This window comes from Lepidochelys kempii, chromosome 6 (genome assembly GCF_965140285.1).
Source record: "Lepidochelys kempii isolate rLepKem1 chromosome 6, rLepKem1.hap1, whole genome shotgun sequence".
Classification (NCBI taxonomy): Eukaryota; Metazoa; Chordata; order Testudines; family Cheloniidae; genus Lepidochelys; species Lepidochelys kempii.
This window is the reverse complement of record NC_136385.1, coordinates 33,066,544-33,086,603: the sequence shown is the minus strand read 5'-3', so window position 1 is coordinate 33,086,603 and position 20,060 is coordinate 33,066,544. Positions and strand designations below refer to the sequence as shown.

Genomic DNA, 20,060 nt, shown 5'->3' with positions numbered 1-20,060 from the left:
AAGTACGTCCCTTGGCCCGTGCCACTTCCCGCAGCCCCCATGGGCCGGGCATAGCGAACTGCAGCCAGTGGGAGCCGTGATCGGCTGAACCTGTGGACGTGGCAGGTAAACAAACTGGCCGGGCCCACCAGGGGCTTTCGCTGAACAAACGTCCCAGGTTTGGGAACCACTGCTTTAAAGCATTAAGAGTCTCTGAAGCGCAAAACAGGTCTCCACTTCTCCAAAAAAAAAAAAAAAGAAGAAGAAAGAAAGAAAAAAAGGATTTCTATTTCCTGTCTCATAAGAAAGCTCCATAGATCAAAAAACAGCATTTCTGCACAACTATCAGGGGATGCCAAGAAGAAACCACTTCCTGGGGCCCAAAGGACTGGTTCACAGGTATCCAATCAGGAGCTATGCAGAAGTTGATCCATCCCACCACTCAGAACAAAATTCCCTGTTTCTCTTATCCCAAAACTAGAAGCGGGATAAAGCATTACATTAAGAAGGAGAAAGAAAACTACTGTACCTCTCAAGTAAGACCAAGAGAGCTTGTATGCATTAGCGTCTACCTTTTCATTAAGAACCGTTATAAAATTGGCACTGGTGTTAATATAGATACCAATGACTGTTTAGTAAGTATCAAGATTCTTCATGTTCAGGGACCTCAGGCTCCTCCTGTCAGAGAAAACTGGTACTCTGCTGTGTTTGTGCAATATGTGCACCATGTTGTCTTCATGAATCTTTAGCACTGTCAGATACAGGAAGGTGTAATTGAAACTTTTGTGGCTCAGGGACTCCTTTCATTCTGTACATGGGGAGAAAAATAAAAAAGAAATCTGTTCCTTCTGAATTCCCACTTGTCTTGTCTCCTCAGTGATGCTAGCATTCTCACCTTACCTGTGAAGTTGTGGAAATGCAGTCTAACAGCTTTTGGTCTTTCGTTATCCAGGGGTACAAAGACTTAATGTGCAGTGAACCTCTCAATTTTAAAGCAGTTATGTTTGCATTCCAAGTTTAATATCTCAGTAAGCCATGTTCCCCAAATGTATATGGGATGGGGGAGGGCCTTTGACTCAGTCCTGGAGACCCACAGTTAGCTAGCTGTTCCTCCTGTTTTCCACATAATCCTGATGTTTTCACATTTTTGCAGCTTCTTGCTGGAGATGTTGCAGGCTTTGAGTAAATCATAGCCTCTCTTCCTCTAGTTTCTAGATTTTTTTTTCCTTCCTCCTCTACTCACTCAGGCCATTTACTAAGCTTTCCTGTTGTGTTGCCCTTAGGGGGAAACTCCCTCCCCCAGTAATTTTAGGGTCAAAAGTAGAGGAGAGGCAGATGTTACATTATGACCCAGGCCTTTAGGATGAGGTTTTTCAAACGGATCTAAAAGTTAAGTGCCTAGCTCCCAATAAAAGCCAGTAGGAGTTGAGTGCCTAACTCCATTAGGCTCCCTTGAAAATGTCACCCTTTATTACTGCATCAGAAATTCTTTTTTATAATCAGAGCTTCTTGAATATCAGCTGGTTCATTCTTTCCTGTGAACTCCTCATCTAGGTTCTGCTCAGTATCATCAGATTGGTGGCTTTACCAGCTTTTTTTCTCAAGCTGCTGACCAGATGGCCTTGTACTTGGAAGCCAGCATGGGTCCCCGGATATGTTTGCCTGAGAATTATTAAGAACAGGGGACTTGAGATGGAGGAATTTGGGCAGTGAAGCATTGTTCTCTGTACCGGGTGCCCTTCCACCTTAGTTTGACAGAACTGCGTTAAAAATCGTGGAGAGAGAACAAGATAAAATGGTATAAGGGGGAAGGGAGGCTGCGAAGCCTTGATCTCCAACCTGAGGCTTTGGTGGTGTTGTCAGAGAAAAGGTGGGGGCAAGAAACATAGGTCTCCCCCTGCCACTGTTGCCTCTGATGGTGTGGTATCTTATTGGGGTCCTGGCTGAGACAGGACAAAAGATCCCCTGCCCTGCTGCATCACAACCGCTAGTGTAGTGTCTCTGCTAGAGAAGGACTGGGGTAGGAAGGAAAAGCTCCTGCCCTACTTGAGACACCCATGTTTTAACATTTTGGGCTAAGTCACTTGCTCAGTGTCACACAGCCAGATAGTAGCATAGTAAGGAATAGAAATCAGGTCTCCCAACTCTCCCAGGCTGTATTCAGTCCAGCGGACCATAGTTTCCTCCTGTTCCTTGTATGATCAAAGCAGGGAGGGGACCAATCCTTCCGACAATATGAAAGTCTATGTTTAAGCATATGATCAGCCACATTTTCTCTGGATGCCAATATCCTGTCATACACTGTGCATAAGTACTGGGTAGTATGCCCCTACCCTTCTACACTGGGGTGGTAAAAGTTATGTACCGAAGATCTTTTAAACTATCTGTTAATATGAGAGTCTACATAAAAATTACAGATAGATCTGAACTTTCTTGCTTTTATGACTTTTGGTTTTTGATGTCCCTTTTTCTACTATTTCTTAGGCTGTGCGAAGTACTATCTGGGGTGGAAAGTTCCTTTACCCAGAGTTGTCCAAATACGCTCTGTGACTGGATAATATAATACACTAAATGTTCTGGCATAACACTGTCGCTTATAGTAGTGACAGGACTCACATTAAGAAAACGAATTCATATGCCTTGCTGCATAGTGAGTGGTGAGGTAATCTCTGGTGTCTATTAACAAAGAAAAAGATGATAAATTATGGTAATTAAATTCCACAAAATACTTAGGAAATTAAACAAGAGGCAGTGGGTGCCAATAATAGATATAAAAGTAAGAGCAAGGCCACAAGTCAGGGGAACTCTAGCAATGCATTATATTACTGGTGTCCTAATTAGTTTTCTATAAGAGACCATAATTTCCCTGCAGGAGCCACCCCTCCCCACCCTTTTTTAATACACCTGCACATCTCTGCACTTCCATGCCAAATTATGTTGTTTGAACGTTGAAAAAAGAGGTGGATAAGTTTTTCATGGAGTGTCAAAATATAGTTATGTAAGAATATAATTGTGTGTGAAAATCAGCTTTGGCAAGCACAGTGGAGTCAAAACAATGGAGACTTAAACTCCACAGGTCCTCTCTCAGCCAAAATGGTCATTATCCAGTACTTGGAAGTTAGAAGCATGCAAGACAGGCAGCATGTTCCAGCGTATAAGGCACTAGACAGAGTCAGAGGACCTGGGGCAAAATCCTGGCCCTGCTGAAATCAGTCGTAAAACTTCCATTGACTTCACTAGGGCCATAATTTCAGCCCTGGGATCTATTCCTGACTCTGCCATCTATTTGATGTCACCTTGGGCAAATAATTTAACTTCTCTGTGCTTCTCTTTCACCATCTGTAAAGTGGGGCAAACAGTATTTACTCATTGGTGTATAGCATCTATGGATGGAAAATACTATATTTTTTATATTTATATCTATACTATATTTATATATATATGTATATTTATATCCAATTTTTATTTGTTATTACTCCATGCTGACTCTGCCCTTGCCTGTCAACTGATGCAGAAAGTGCAGCTACTTGTCTACTGTAGAAACTGGAAATGATAAAGATATGCTATGGGTTTTAGAGTAGTTATAAATTTGTAAGACCTAAAATGATGCAGTCACAAATACATAAGAGTGCTTCTTCCTTCTGGTTCTCTCCAGTCTGGCAGGAAACAATAAAAATAGATTTCAAACAATATAATAGATCTCAAACTGCTGCAGAGTTTTGATATTTCACGGCACCTTTTCCCTGTAAATAAATATCACAACATATGGCTAGCTGGTGACCTCAAGCACTGCTGTGGGCAATGGGTGCTGTATAAACTCTGAAAATTCCCTAGTCCCTCTCTGAGTCACAATTCCACTCCTGCGACTTTCTTGCTCCCAGCAGAGTAGTAATTTACTGCTGGTATAGAAACCAATAAATTACTACTCCCACTCATTCAGCTACTCTGGCCAGCAATTGAGAGGCTTGGCATTGCCCGCACTCCATTCCCCTGCCCACCTTCTCCAGGGAGGAAGTAAGCATGCATGCATCATGCTTACTTCTAGTCACTCAGACGAAAAGTCCAGGTTGCCTAGGTGGGCAAGTAAGGGGGATTTCTACACCTCTACACTGTCTTCCAGCCCTAGTTACAGGCTAGTCCTGTGTCATTTATTTCTTTAAAATATTAATATAGATTGTGGAAAACTATAAGTAAATAGAAGTATTAAGTGTCTCCTTTACTCCAGAGGTCAGGTGTTTATTTTGTCTTAATCTCTCATGCTGAGTCTTATGGTTCCCAGAAGAATTCCTCTCGCATCTCCCTGAGACCATCTGCTACAACATCTCCTGTCTCCACCTGCTGCTGTGACACTGCCCTTTACTAACCAGTAAGATGATAAAAGGCAAACGACTGTCATACACACAGCTGTGCCCTGCTTCTTCTCTATTCTTTTAGGTCTGGAAGGGAAAGGGATCCCCATCCTATGTTTAAAAGAAAAGGAGTACTGGTGGCACCTTAGAGACTAACACGGCTGCTACTCTGAAACCCATCCTATGTTGTGTCCTAAATACCAAACATTCTGTGCTGGCTCATATAGTATTGAATCTTCCTTCATATAGTACCAGGCACCAGAGGAAATTCACTCCTATTTTTTTAGAGGTTTCTTAGGACCTCTTGATGCACCTCTTAATTGTCTAAAAGGTCTTGCTCCATAAGTCTGATACCTCAAAAGCAATACCTGCTGTCAGCCTTTGACAGGGCAGGGGAGGGGGGAAGCTCTCCATTTGCTGCCTCCAGGTAGGTTGATTTTGCTTTGATGTTTATTAGATTTCTTTATTTCCGTACGTAAATTAAAAACTCCATATTGCTTCTTGCAAATGGCCAGACATGCCTTTATCCCTGGAGACGGGTGTCTGGAACTTTGCAAACTCTCTCTGGCTTATCTTTATTTGATTCATTTAAGTGAAACAATATTCACACTCAGAATGTGTAGCAGAAATTAATTTTACTTAGCGATGAATCAGCCTTAAAGGAGTAATTAACTAAGAAGATTAACAGTTCCATATTGATCTTCTTTGCCACTCAGTTTAATGATTTGGTCATTTTCATTTTGAGTTTGAATTTCTCTCCATATATCAGCAGTATCAGTAAAAGTTTATGAAACACAGTGACCTTAGTAACAACAAAGATCATGACTTTCACCTCTACAGGGCAGGACTCATAAAACTAGGATACTGATAATTGAAGAGCAGGGCACAACTGGGAGGATATCCTTTATTCCACTGGATCCCAAAATGTACCTCTATTGCCCTCTAACGCCTGTTCACTCTCCCTCTATTTCTTCATCTTTCCCTTGCTAGCATCTTCACTGTTTCTGATAGTTGGAATTTCTAGGCAGCAGAACTGACCAGTAACTGCCAATAGTGGGGGGACAGAGAGAGGGCAGCAGCTTCAGCAGATGTTACTGAGCATGCTCAGTCTGTATGAGCATGCCAAGTAGGCACCTGACCCCGCCTGTCCCACACATCATCTCCGCTGGGTAGCCTTTAGTCTCCATTTGGGACTGAGTTTTCCCAAACAGTGAATAAACCTTCTGGCCATTTAGTCGTTTTAACACACTTTGGGTTTACAATGAGGACATTCACTTTGTATTACCTTTTTAGCCTGTAAATGAATTTTCCATCTGGTCCTAGTTATAATGCAAATACAATTTGATACCTTTGTTCACTATTGGTTAAACATGCTAATAAATCAACATTTGTTATTTAAAAGAAGACACATTATCATAGTCCATTGTGGCTATTTGTCTCCTTGCAATATAATTTCTTCAAGATGATGCTTCTCCATTCAACATATCTGATGAAAATTTCTTTAAAGACCCTTAATTAACTTAATAGTTTCCTCAAATTTCAATCAATTTTTTCTTTACAGAAGATTGATTTCCCAGAAGTGTTTTATTTCTGTAATGGACCACTGACACTAAGAAAACATGATTTAATATCATTCCATATTTCAGTGTCAACCAGACCACAAAAAAGACAAAAGGGGGAGTTCATCTTTTACAAATTCAGTAGAAGTTGTGGTTGGTTAGACTATTCTTTTTTTTTTTTGGGGTGGGGGGAGTTAAAAACTCTTTTTTGCAGTACAGAAAGCAGTTTTTGTTTACTGTAAGATGTAATGATACAAATGCTGCCAATTAATATTAAAACTAAAAAATGTAGGTGACATAGCTGTCTAGCTGGTTCTTATATCTGTGAGGTCCTTGTCAATTTAGATGGCTTCTATTAGATTTTGTATATGTGCTGTGAGATATTGAGAGGTTAATTTTATAAATCCATAAGACTAACGTGATGTGGCAACACTTGTAAAGATATGAAACATATATTTATTATTATTAAGCTATATAAGATTTAAAGAGAAGAGACTTCCTATAGAGTTTTTAAAATACACTGTAGACCTCCTAAGTCATTAATACATTTGTTTAGAGCCTGTTTTTTTACAGTGGTGCTAAGCACCCAGAGTTCTGAGTGCTCAGCATCACTGAAAATTAGCTTTTAGGCCTCAGTCTGGCAAAGCATTAACTCACATAACTTTTAAGCATGTGAGGAATTCCATTGGAGTCAATGGGACTATTCATGTACTTAGGTGCTTTGGATCAGGACTTTTAAGGGAAGTGCTTAAATTTCTGTTCAGAAAAGTGTCTTTGTAAAAGTGTCATGGTGGGGCTCCGTGTTCATTATATCTCACCGATTCTATGATGATCGTGCTATAGACTACACCGTTATAATTTCAAAATAACAAGTAAAATTTTGATCCCCCTGCACCAAGGCATAGCCCCATAGTATTAAAACTAAATGAGAATCTTATTCAGTAGTTGACAGCCTGTGACACAACTCAGATTTCATGTAAGTGGTACAAATACTTGCTGATCAGTTTATCTGTCAGTCTGATCTGTATTTCTAGGGTGCTCATCACCATTATGTTTGAAGTAATTGTTAAATGATACCTAAAATTAATGACTGTATCAGTATTTTGAGACAATGTCTCAGGGTGGAGGCTCACATAGCTTCCTGTTGCCTGACACTGTGATTTTGAGCTAAAATAAACTGTTGAAGCGGAGGTATACATAGCAAATGCAAAAGGGGGAAATACATCAGAAGAGACAGTGTAAAGACTGAATTTTTGACCAAAGAGAGACTGTTAATAAATGCAAAGAACAATACAATATGAAAAGTAGTTAACAGCACATGTGGATTACTTGCTGTTCTTACCTCAAGATTTTAACTGTTTAAATTGGTTTTAAGGGAAAAAAGCATGCAAAAGTCTTTATTCAATTTGTGGACTAATTGCTTCCGAATTTCATTTTGAAACATGAAGCTGTTTTTGATCTATAGGAGCATCTAAAAGAATCTTAAACCACAAAACCTCTTTCTCTTACTTTTTTTCTTTCCTTTTCTTTCTACTTCTAGAACTTAAAAATTGTGCAACCGATTTAAATCAAATTTGGCCTGAAATACTAAGTTGCCACGTGAAGTCAAGTTTCTTTCTGAACTATGAGCCCTTCAGAAATAGTTTCCAATCAAAATTAGTGATAGACAGATGTAAAACGCTTCAGAGATTTGGATAATCTTTCAGAAGCTGGGATGCTTATTCAGATTCTTATCCCAGTCTGTTCCATTTGAAAAGCTGGAAATCACCTGAGAAGAGGGTCTCTAGGAATTTTCAGAAATTCCTAGTGTAGGTAGAGTGGCTACAGCATGAAAATATCCTTTCTCAGGGTATTTTAGTGCTTCTGCTTCCAGCCCAACCCAGGCAATTCAGAGGTGTGTTTGAAAATCCCAAAGCAGGGTAACCCATTGGCTTCAAACCTCCAGACATTTTTTTTTTGTTGGTTCAGTTCTAGTTTGGCTTGATTCTTATCTTATCCAAGCTACTTTGCCCATCCCTAAATCTGAGCATGTACTGTAACTGCTGCTACTCATTAAAATACCAACTACTGATAAGAAAGAAACAAATATGATTTGCATCATGTGTAGGAACAATGGTAATGAGAACCCTAGTGTTTGGATACTTGAATACGTCTAAGGAATTGATGAAGTGTGAAGTTGGCTGAAATTTAGGAACTGAGGAGCAGGTCTTGGGCCCAGTGGAGATGTGGCTGTAAACCATCTTTCCCTTTACCTGATTTTGCTGTCTGGGTGCCACTTCCCACTCCCCAGCTTAATTTAGAGCGCATAGGGAATAGGAATTATCATTGTAAAAGACCTGTCTTAAATCCTCTCCCCAATCTATGATTTATTGTTGTGGCCACTACTTTGTGGGCAAAGTAGTGCAATTGTAAAGGCTTAGTGAAGAATGTCAGATACCTGTTTATACTGGGTAGAGCTTCACTGGGAGCTAGATGGTTGTTCTTGGTAGCAGCCCTCCACTGCTCTAATGGTGATATGCTAAAAAACCACAAAAATTCTGAGCAAAGATAAATTCCATTTGAAATCCTTGAGATACTTTTCAGATATCCAAACACTGCTGCTGATTTTTCTCTCTACCAGGAAGTATATAAATAATTCATCCCCCCTCTACCCCCCCCCCCGCTACTCTATGGAAGATGAGTTAGTGTTCCCAATGGTGAGAGAATTTGATACAGAATAATGGTTCCTGAGTCAATGAGAGAGAGTATTGGTCTTTTTTTTTCCTGTTCTTTTTAGTTTTGCTCTAAAATCCATACTATGCCAAGTGTATGCTTGGTGATCTATTAAAAATTCAGATAACATTTCAGCTGCTGCAGCAATAACTGTGAATATGTTTTTGCATGTATGTGTTGCGCCCATCACTAAAAATTTAACTTGTATCTATAGTAAGGGGTGGGGAAGACAAGAGTCTTGGGTGCTATTACCTGAAGTTTATTCAAAACACAACCCAGTTACTTTGGTCTAGAAATGAGTAGATTTGTCTGAGGACTTGAGTTTACATCTTTAGTCACCAAAGAACGACTTACTGGGGAGTGATAATGCAAGCTCTTGCACTCTGCTCCACCAGTATGCCCCAGCCTTAATCTGGAAGGCCCACAACAAGGAGTTGACATGGTTTTCTTTCCTGAACATTCATGGCCACTTTGCAGAGAATGCTAATAAGGGTGTCATTGCTATCAATTGTGGTAGAGGTTTTGTTGATGCAGCTGCCTTTTCATGAACTCAACATAGATATCACTGGATAGCCATTGGGTAGTAACAATTTCCAGTCACAACAGCACTGCACTGGATTTTAACAGGTGACTCTGAGGTGAAATGGTATAGCTATTCCATTATCAATTCTTTGATTCTCTGAGTGACTCAGTCCTTCCTATCAAGAGAATCCAAAAAAGGTTCAGAGAAATGTGACTTCCTCTAGACATGGGAGTATTCTAAGGCCAATGAACAAAGACTGTATTTTGTGGCCAGTACCCTTCCCCTACACCTTATGGTTGAGGTTGCTATGTTTATTGACAGCTTTCCTAGAGATATTATGTCTAGGAATTACACTGCAGTACTGGAAATCCTGATTGGCTTGAGCTGTGACTTTCCCAATGGTCCTATAGATCTCGAGCATTGGCAGATAGTGAGAATGTGGTCTGTGTTCCATTTTCATAGATATCCTAATCTTGTACTGTCCTATGACACAGAATTCATTCGTTGCTAAAGGATCCAGACAAATTTCAAATTTGCAGCAAAGGAGATTTAGGTTCGATATTAGGAAAAACTTTCTAACTATAAGAGTAGTTAAACTCTGCAGTATGCTTCCCAGGGAGACTGTGGAATCCCCATCATTGGAGGCTTTTAAGAAAAGGTTGGATTTGTCAGGGTTTACTTGGTCCTATCTTAGTGCAGGGGTCTGGACTGGATGACTACTTGAGGTCCCTTCCAGCCTACATTTCTATGAGTCTATGAAAAAGAGCATTTTCCTCAAAATGATAATTAGGCTGCATCTACAGATAGAATTTTGTTTTCACCTGGAAAGTGCATTTTTAGTGTTTACATTGTCCTTGGACTTTGGCCTGCATTACAGCGTGTCTCCATTCTATGAATCTTGATATGAGAGAGAGGAGTTTTACTTGTACTAAACTGGTCATCCCAAAAAGTGTATGATTTTTAAGAATAAGTACAAACACTTAGAGTAGCATCTTCTCCCAGTTAACCTGTATTCTGTGTTGCTTGTGTATGTAGTTTACATTACAAAAAGGTATGACACATTTTTCCACTGAAAAATTCTGCTCACTTTGAGTGAAATAATTTGAATTCTTCTCATGCTGTCAGATGGTGCTTAGAGCATAAACAAAGCACCACCATCCATCTATCCTGCACCATGTCCTCTATGATGATAAATCCTGTAAGTTTTCCCTCTCTGGCTAGCGTTTAATGAAGAGATTTTTTTCAGCTGGCCCCTTTGTCATGTTCTTACAGCTGCACAATGGCATGCCTGCCATGCTAGGTGCTCTGGCTTCATGCTTAACACATGTCCCAGATAGTTCCAGCTTTTTCTTTTTTCTGGAAAATTTTCATGATAAAGGGTTGGGGCATTCTTTTTATTTGTTATAAATTAATTTAGTATAATACCTAGTATTTTTCAAAGGCCTTTCCTTTCAAAGGCGGTCAGACATCTGTCTGGACCTTTGGTGGGCTTCTGGATTTCATGTCTGTATGTTAAGTTGGAAATAACAGTTGAGTTGAAGATTCATAGTTTGGTCTTTACTCTAAAGCTTAAGTGCCTTTAACACTACTTAAGACCTTCAAATAAGGCTCTAGTTGGGCCTGAGTGATGCATAAACCTCTGCATAACCCTCTGCACAGGGGTAATTTAACCCTTTTTGTCCAGTGCACAAATATCTCTCAAAAATATGCAGTCCTGTATAATCAAGGAAAGCAGAGCTATCTTGATCGAGCCCAAATACACCCCTTACTCAAATCATTTCTTGTATAGAAAGATACACAAAACATTTTTATATATAAAAATACTTATTAGATAAAATAACTTGAAGCCGTGAAATAATTGGCATGTATTCAAATTGTGGTTAATTGAATTCATCTATCACTTAGAGAGCCACATGGGGTACTGACTCTGCATAGAGGAAGTAATTTTCATTAACAGGATATAATTTAGAATGAAAAAATATATACACGCTGCTTGAAACTCTGTTAATAATTAACATGGAATAAATACCTAGACATATATTGAGTTTCCATTTTTCTACCTGTCACTCTTTAGAGATTCATCAGCTCATTTGCATCCTAAGTAAATGAATTTATTCAGAGAGATGACACTGTAACACTGCCTTGGAAAGTGGAAGACCTTTATGTCAGAGCACCAAAAATTAGTCACCTTTGTTACTATAATGGCAGAGTGAGATCAACATTAATGGTAATTTGTTCACATGCTTGCTTACATCTGTCAAGGAAGTTTGTTTGTTTGCGAACACAAATCCTACAACTAAAAGCTGTTAGCCAAATCTGTCCTCCTTCAGTCCATTATTCCTCAAGCAGATCAACAGCATCAAGTTAGAATAAGGAAAAAAGAGAACAAAAAATCCTTTTAGTACAATTATTTATTTGTTTTGTTTTGGAATTTACATATAATAATGGTTATTCACAATCCCTTTACACAGTAATGTCAACAACATGTGTGGTTCTTTGCATGCAGCAAGATATGCAGGGAGTTATGTGAATGTTAAATAACAATATCTTTGCATGTGACCCTGAAGCGCTGCATCATCAAGACCAGTATAGTATAGTTGATTGAGTATGGGATTAGGAGTTAGCTGTTTCTGAGTTCTAATCCAATTTCTATCGATAAGTCATTGTATGGCCAAAGAGAAGTTGCTTTGGACCTGATTTTGAGAAGCACTGAAGACCCACAACTCCTACTGTGATTGCTTAGCAGCTCTGCCAGTCAGGTCCCTAATTTCTGTCACATTTCAGGGTGCAATCCATACCAGTGAGGGTGGTCAGCACCTGCCCTGAAACCAGGGCTGCTTTACAATGCTTTGCTGTTGTAGCTCCCAACCTGGGCCTCTCACAAACAGGATGCAGGTCACACATGACTGAATGTGTGTGTGTGTGTGTGTGTAGCCAAAGCCCTGGTCCAGTAGTTCTGACCCAGCAGTCTGTCAGCAACACTCCAGTCACACTCTGGCTTCCACCAGCCTTGGTTGCTACTTGCAGGGTGACCCAATGCACTCCCTGTTCTCTAATTTCCCCCAAACATGTATTCTGCACTGTACAGTCCTCTCCAGGTAGTTCAGATATGAGAGGTCTGTTGTCCCTGTAAACAGTCAACATTCAACAGTTTGCTACTTTAACTGGAGTTACCCTAACAGTTCGGTTTAACTACAACACAAGATTAGTTTTGATTAAAAAAATGTATTGAACTACAAAGAGATTTTAAGGATGTGCAAGTCTAAGGTATTAAAGTCAGAAGTGATTACAAGAGAAATAAGGATAAAACGCTTTCTAGTAGCTAAAACTTTAAAAAGTTAGATTTGGCTCAAGGTAAAAAATCCTTACCGTATGTTCCCACCAACATTGACCCAAACTCTCAGATCAGAATCCCCATGCAAAGTCAAAGGGCTGCTTCCTTTGTGTTCTTAGGTGAAAGGGAGGGAGTGATAGCTTGGGGTGTTTTTGCCCCTCAGTTTTATAGTTCAGTCACCCTTTGAAAGGCATTTTCTGAGGGTTACCCTAGATAAAGTTCATTCCAGCTGTGAGGATGGAGACATGGAGTCTTGTGGCAAAACAGGTTCCATGTTATTGATTGCTAAAACGCAGATCTCTCTGTTCCTGCCCCTCTTCCTTGCCAAAGAATGGCCACTTGGCAGGTGAAGCTAATCAACTTTGACACCTGGAAGGAGGCGTAAGCTTTTCCTTTGTCTTTGAGAAACTGGTTTACTCAATCCCCAGACTTGTCTGGTAAACGCATTGTAGTCATAATTTCAGTTTATGTTCAGAACTCTTAATATGCATTTTGTACATACTTTACAGAAGAATATTAATCAGTGTTACCAGTTTTTAAATGATGCTTCCCGAGGCATATTTTGCATAAAGATTATTGTAATAATGTGTAGGGTGTGAATACTTGATTAAGAAGCACTGAAGACCCACAACTCTTATTGTAGTTGCTCAGCAGCTCTGCCAATCAGATCCTTCATTTGTTTCCTCAGCTGCAAAATGCGACTATGGCACCAATTCAGGAAAACATTTAAGCAGGTGTTTAAGTCCATCTCTGTTCAGGACAACACTTGAGCAGGTGCAAAATCCCATTGACTTAAATATATGTGTTGTCCTTGAATAGGTATGCTTTCCAGAATCAGGGCCCAAAATACCAACCTCCCAAAGGGGTTAAGAGGATTAATCAGTGTTTCTATCATGCTTTGAAGATTAAAACTGACTTCTAAGTAGTAGTATTGCTTGGATATACACTGAAGTTCTTAGTAGTTACTCAATGGGAGTTTTGTCTGAATTTGAGTATGGAATTCAGGATTTGTACCCAAATGAACACTGCTAGAGGCCCAATTGTTTGTAGCCCTTCAGCCTCTTTATGATGATTTAGCAGCATAAAGAGGCTTCCATAAAGCATGCAAATCTTACCACCAACCATCCACAACCTCCATCTGGCAACCCCCAGTACATGTTGGCGGCATGGCTGGGGGAAAGGAGACATAATTGGAGTGCCACTACACTCCAGCTACTCTTGAATGTTATTAACAGCTGAGTGAAGTTGAAGCAACCTCAGAGTATGGAGAAGTGATAATAAAATGTCAGCCCACAAGGATAGTTTTTGATTCTACTCTATTGTTCCGGTTGTTATACTATCTTATTGAGTATATTTATCATTTCTGAATTGTAACATTATATTTTATGTTCTCCTCTCTCATTAATGCAGGTTGTGACAATATTAGCAAACATGTCTGTGCTGGACCAGTGTGCTTCAGAAATAATTCAAGGAAATGGTATGTATTTAAGCTAAGTTAATGCTGTATTTGTATGTATAGAATGCACATGGGAAAAGGAGAGAGCTTGAGAGGTGACCTGTGTTAATCACAGGGCAACATGATCTACGGATGCGATCCAATGCAAATGAAGCCTGTTGTTTGCTATAATTCTTAGTGGAATCTGCATCTGCTGGCCAATACAGGTTGATGGGGGATACAAAGTGAGGTCTCGGAATGGCCTTGTAATTGAAATATGCTGCCGTTCTACAAAATGATTTAGAAGACTTCAAATATATAGCCATCCTGCTGATTTCATATTTATAGTTCACGTCATTACCCACAGCTGTATGCTGAGGCAATCTGAAGCATTTTGATAGTAACATTTGTTTCTGTAAATTAAGACTTAAGATGTTTGAGAAGACCTGTGATTCTCATAAATCAGATTACATCATCTATGTATTAAACTTTGCACATTAGCATCCTGCATTTTGCATTGTTTCATTCAAACTGTACAATGCCATAACAAGACATTACTGCTCCAAAATGTACAAACAGCAGCAGCAATGCTTTCCCATAGCCCTTTAACGATTATTTTTGGCAAAACTTCATTATTTGGGAAATGTACATTTTAGATTTGATTCTGATCAACAGGGAGGAATTGGTTGCAGATCTGAAGGTGGAAGGCAGTTTGGGTGAAAGTCATCATGAAATGATAGGTTTCATTATTCTAAGGAAAGCGCAGCAGAATCAGGACAATGGATTTCAAAAATAAAAGCAGACTAACAAACTCAGAGAACTGGTAGGTAAGGTCTCATGGGAAGAAAATGTAACCGATAGTGGTAGGTATACTTAGTGTGGAAGGAAAGTTACTAAGTGATATCAAAAAGATTGGGGTGTTTAATGCCTGTTTTGCTTCAGTCTCCACTAAAAAGGTTAATTGTTACTAGATACTCCAGTGTAATTAATGTTAAGAAAAATGGGGAAGGAACGTAATGAGGCAAGAACGGGTTAAAGGCTATTTGTATAAATGTATTTGGATACATTCAAGTCAGCAGGCCCTGATGAAATGAAGTAGTCAGAATACTTAACTAGCTGAAGCAGTCTCAGGATTATTAGCATTTTTTTTGAGACGTCATGGAGGATGGGTGAGCTCCCAGAGGACTGGAGAAAGGCAAATATAGGGCCTGCCTTTAAAAAGAGGAACAAAGAGGACCCAAGGAATTAGACCAGTCTGCCTAACTTTAATATTTGGAAAGATACTGGAACAACTTATTAAACAATCGAGTTGTGTGCACCTAGAGGATTATAACGTTATAAGGAATAACCAGCTTAGCATTGTCAAGGACAAATCATTCCACACCAACTTAATTTCCTTCTATGACAGATTTACTGGCCTAGAGATAGGTTGGAAGCACTAGACTTGATATCTTTGGATTTTTAGTAAGGCTTTTGACTGTCCCACATGACATTCTCTCATAAGCAAACTAAGGAAATGTGGTCTAATTACTGTAAGATGGATGCACAACTGGTGGAAGGACCACTCAAAAGTAGTTAATGGTTTGCTGTCAAACTGGGAGGGATATCTAATGGGGTGCAACAGGGGTCATTCTTGGGTCCAGTACTAGTCAATATTTTCATTAATGACTTGGATAATGGAATGGAGAATATGCTTATAAAATTTGTAGATGACACCAAGAAGCTGGGAGTGGTTGCAAATACGTTGGAAGACAGGATTGGAATTCAAAACAACCTTGAGAATTGGTCTGAATTTAACAAGAAGAAATTCAATAAAGTGCTTCCGTTAAGAAGGAAAAATCAAATGCCCAATTACAAAATGGGGGAATAGGCTAGGCAGTACTACTGTTGAAAAGGATTTGGGGTTGTTAGTGGAGCACAAATTGAATGAGTCAAAAACATGTTGCAGTTGCAAAAAAGGTTAATATCATTCTGAGGTGCAGTGTCATATTTAAGACACAGAAGATAATTGTTCTGCTAAGGAGTACTGTGTCCAGTTCTGGGAATCACACTTTAGGAAAGATGTGAACAAAAGGACAGTGGACAGAGTCCAGAGGAGAGCAACACACATGATAAATGGTTTAGAAAACTTGACAGATGAGGAAAGGTTAAAAAACCCCAAGGTATTATAGGAGAATGTAAGGGCAAGAGAACAGTCCTGTGGATAAGGAAATAGCAGATCTAACTGATTTTATGGTGGTACCTGGTAGCAGCTCTATATTTATGATTATATGATCTTAAAATGGGGTATAAATTCCTGTTGTTCTCTAAAAGTACATGGCTAATCAGTGAAGTTTCATACAGCTTTTTCTGTCCCATGAAGTTTAGTTTGGTTTTGCTTAATATGTTTTTAATAGAAAGGGTTTGAATTTGAGTTGTGGCTGAAACATTTATTTAGCAGGCCTACTTTTTCAGTGTTGACTAATACTCTTAAAATCATTTTTTGTTTACACAAAACTTTGTAGACGTGGATTCTGAGGAGAAATGATGCAATGATCTGTTTGCTAAATATAATTAGTTTAGGGTAATTTTTAGTTTTCTCACGTTATAGCTGAAAGTGTTGTGCACACAGACCTGACTGAAGGAGGATTGGCACAAACTAACCTGGATTCAGGAGGGTCCATGGACACATAGGAGGCTTAGGTTTTCATTTCCTTACTTTTTTGTGTTTGTGTCAGGTGTGTGTGTGTGTGTGTGTGAGAGAGAGAGAGAGAGAGAGTGTGAAGTAAAACTGCCTTACAACAAGGTTTTCTTGTGTATTGATTACACTATATATTAGGGTCATGCTGTGTGTAAATTCATGCATTTTCAATTAGGCATCCTCTAAACAGTTTGTTATTACAGCTTCATCGTTACTAAATACAGACCCACTATTTCAGTCTACTCCTCGTAGAATCAAATCCTACAAGGTGCTGAGTCCTTCTGAGAAGTGATGCGCACTCTCCACTGCCACTGAAAACAATAGGTCTGATTCTCTTCTCACTCAGATTGGTATAAATCAGGAGGAACTTTATGGAAGTCAGTGGAGTTACACCAATGCCAAATGACTGACAGAGGAGAAGCAAGCCCAGTGGGAGTGGAGGGCACCTAGCATCTTGCAGGATCAGGTCCTTGCTGAATTGACACTGCCGGTTTCAATAAATTGTGAGGCAGTTTGGGGATGTGCATGGACATCCACTATAATCTAAGGAGAGACCACACATGTTCACTTCATTTGTGATGAGTAAACCTTATTTGGACCCAGACCAGGGTGTTAAAATGTTAATGCATTAGAACACTGTGCCATCTAGCCTTCCCTCTTAGCCAGTGAGAAGATGCAAGTAAGTGATCAATTTAGTTCTGGCACATGTCCATGTAAAACGTAGACTTACTTAACCAAAGTGTGTCAGTGGTACAGTAAAGTCTGCATATTTCCCTCTTGTTGGAAGCTAAGACCAAGGCAGCTGCCTCTAGGCTTGTGAGAACGGGTGAGATACAACGTGTGCATAATAGTTTCCTATGTCTGTATAATATGGTAGCAGTTGGTTAGAAACCAGAGATACTGATGAGAGAAGAGTCTTTGGAATTGGAAGATCTTGGATGGGCTGTCTTCTCAACTTTGGTTTCTAGCTCTGATTCTAATTGGAAGCAATTAATATTTTTGTAAATTATGTAAATGTTCTAACAAAAATATATATCCATAATATTAAATAATAGATGTAGGTAACAATAAATACATAGACAGAAGTATACAGATTATTGACATTCTGAGTAAAATCCTGAGTAAAATCCTCTATTAAACTAATGGGAGTTTACAACTTCTTTGTAGGTGTTCAGCTTTTAATGGAAATGCTCTTTGAGAGATCATCTTCTGGGAATTCAGCAGAAGTCACTGCTTGTGAGCGAGTTCAGCAGAAATCTGCCGTTACTCTGGCACGGCTCAGCCGAGATCCTGAAGTGGCACATGCAGCCATAAAACTCAGCTGTAAGAATTTAATGCTAACCTAGTGGCAGACAGTAAAATATGGAGAGAATGAATTCCAGCTGAGACTAGGGCAGCAGAGGCTTTTGCTGGTTTAGCAAGGAGAGAGGCTCTCTGATATCACTTGTTAATGGTTGCGCTCTACAGACCACGAGGTTTCCTGCACAGTCTGTCCTGACAGTGGATGTGGAGAATGTGCTAAATGAATTTATGGCTAATTTTTCAGTGGAAACTGAGGTGCAGCTTCCTCCTACACATAGCTAGAGATGGAGGGGATGGGGATACAGAGCTTTTACAGTGGCTAGCTGTTGCTGTGACACTTGAAGATGCAGAATCTACTCTCTCCTCAACTTAAAACCTCATACATGTGTGACTAGTAGGATCCTCCAGCAAAGAGAGACAGTAGGTACCAGATTTTTCAAATTTAAAAATTGAGGAAAAAACATGTCTGTTTTGGGGAGTTGGGGGATGATGGATAGGAAGGATTTTTTTTTTAGGTCAGCTCTATTCATTGTAAAAGAGCAGTAGAGGGTAAAAACAATGTATTGTTTATGCTTTGCCGTTATCTAACTGGCAATTTTAAAGAGCACAGCTCGTTCTAATGCATGTGTGCAGAGTTCCTTCTATACCTCTTGTATAGCAGTTGTATTCATTCATAATTGTATTAAATGAGACAGATAAAACAAAAGAATCCACCAGGCTGATTTTTGGTGTGAAAATGGCAAGTTTTAGATAGCAACAAACCTTGTTTATCTTCATTCTTTTTTACTATTTTAGGTATTCCTCGCCTTATAGAACTCTGCAGATCACCCACTGAAAGAAATAACAGTGATTCTGTTCTAGTGGCTTGTCTGGTAGGTGCACTTAAGCCATCCTTTATCTCTCCTGAAAAATGCAATAATCCTATTAGTTTCAGTGGGATTTCAGTGTGTGTAAGTAACACAAGTTTGTTGTAAATTACATGTCAGACTCATCCCTTCCTATCTTGGGCCCAGTGCTGAGTACCTTAATTCCCATTAAAATCAAGATTGGCACACAGTGATAGGGTGTACCAGTCCCTTCAAGGCCCTCTGCTCGAGGCCCTGCACTCCTACACACACTGCCCAGGAAAGGAAAAATGAAGGTGGGTCCTCTAGGGCTGTCTGAAAGGCTGCACTGAAGAAGTCAGAGCCTAACAGGCTCAAATAAAAGGAATCGTAGGGCTTGCACAGGTCAGTTCCTGGCTGGGACCAGAAGGGTGAGGAAGGGCTGTGCTCTGGCCAGAGGAGCTCGATGGACAGACTTACTGTCCCTGGGAATGAGAAGACCTGGAAGATTTGACTAGTGGGTTTGTGTCCTCTTCATCCTCAGTGACGTTACAGTCGTGACCTATTTAATTTCACATTGGGAGTTGGTTGATTCTCATTGTATTTTAAAACTCATCCAATGGCTTTTAACCTCCTCCAGTTTCCTAGATCACTCACAGTCAAACATTGGAATAGGACATGGTGCAAAGACAATCCTTTCTCCTGGCTCTGACTTCCTTTGGATAGAGTTCAAACCTCCATCATAAGTGGAGCTGGTAGCAAAGCCTATAGTTAAGGTTGCCTGACACTTTCCGTCATAAGACCTCTTTTCAGGTGCTTATAACTTAGGCAAAGCTTAACCATTTGAGAGGAGCCTGAAGGGGTGGAAAATTTGTACTGATTGGGCAAAGAGACTGGAACTAGGATGAGGATTCCCAGGGGGTTGAGAGACAGGACTGGCACGGGGGCAGGCTGGAGAGGATGTGGACACACTGGGTCAGGCTTGTGAGGAACAGAAGCAGAAGACTCTGTACGAACTAGAGTACATTTCTTTCCATCACCAGGAATCGAACCCAAGATTCCTGAGTCTGAACCTTCCTCTGCTGTTGACAGATATCCATGAAATCCACAAAGTGTGTCTCGTCCCCCACTAGTGGCTTGTATAAGTAAAGGATGACAACTTGCTGCTGCTATCAGTTACTTTATTAGCCACGTGCCAGAAGTCTGGGCAGTGGATCTAAAGGATTGAACTCTGCGAATGATGCCTCTAGGGGCCGGTATGATTCCACATGATGGAATTTCTGTATTTTCAGTTTGCTTTTTTAAAAACCCAGAAAATCACTCACAAAAAGTATGTTTAAAGAACATTTAAGGTTGCAAAGTC

The 20,060-nt window shown here is 39.8% G+C and overlaps 1 protein-coding gene across 1 annotated transcript in view; it reads left to right on the top strand.

Annotated features, from left to right (window-relative positions):
* The window catches only part of INSC (INSC spindle orientation adaptor protein), a 136,807-nt gene that overhangs the window by 114,691 nt on the left and 2,056 nt on the right, over positions 1-20,060 (top strand). The window contains exons 10-12 of the mRNA XM_073350627.2: positions 13,867-13,933; positions 17,739-17,894; positions 18,669-18,745. Of these exons, the coding sequence (XP_073206728.1) occupies positions 13,867-13,933; positions 17,739-17,894; positions 18,669-18,745 (300 nt within the window). The remainder of the gene's footprint in view (positions 1-13,866; positions 13,934-17,738; positions 17,895-18,668; positions 18,746-20,060) is intronic.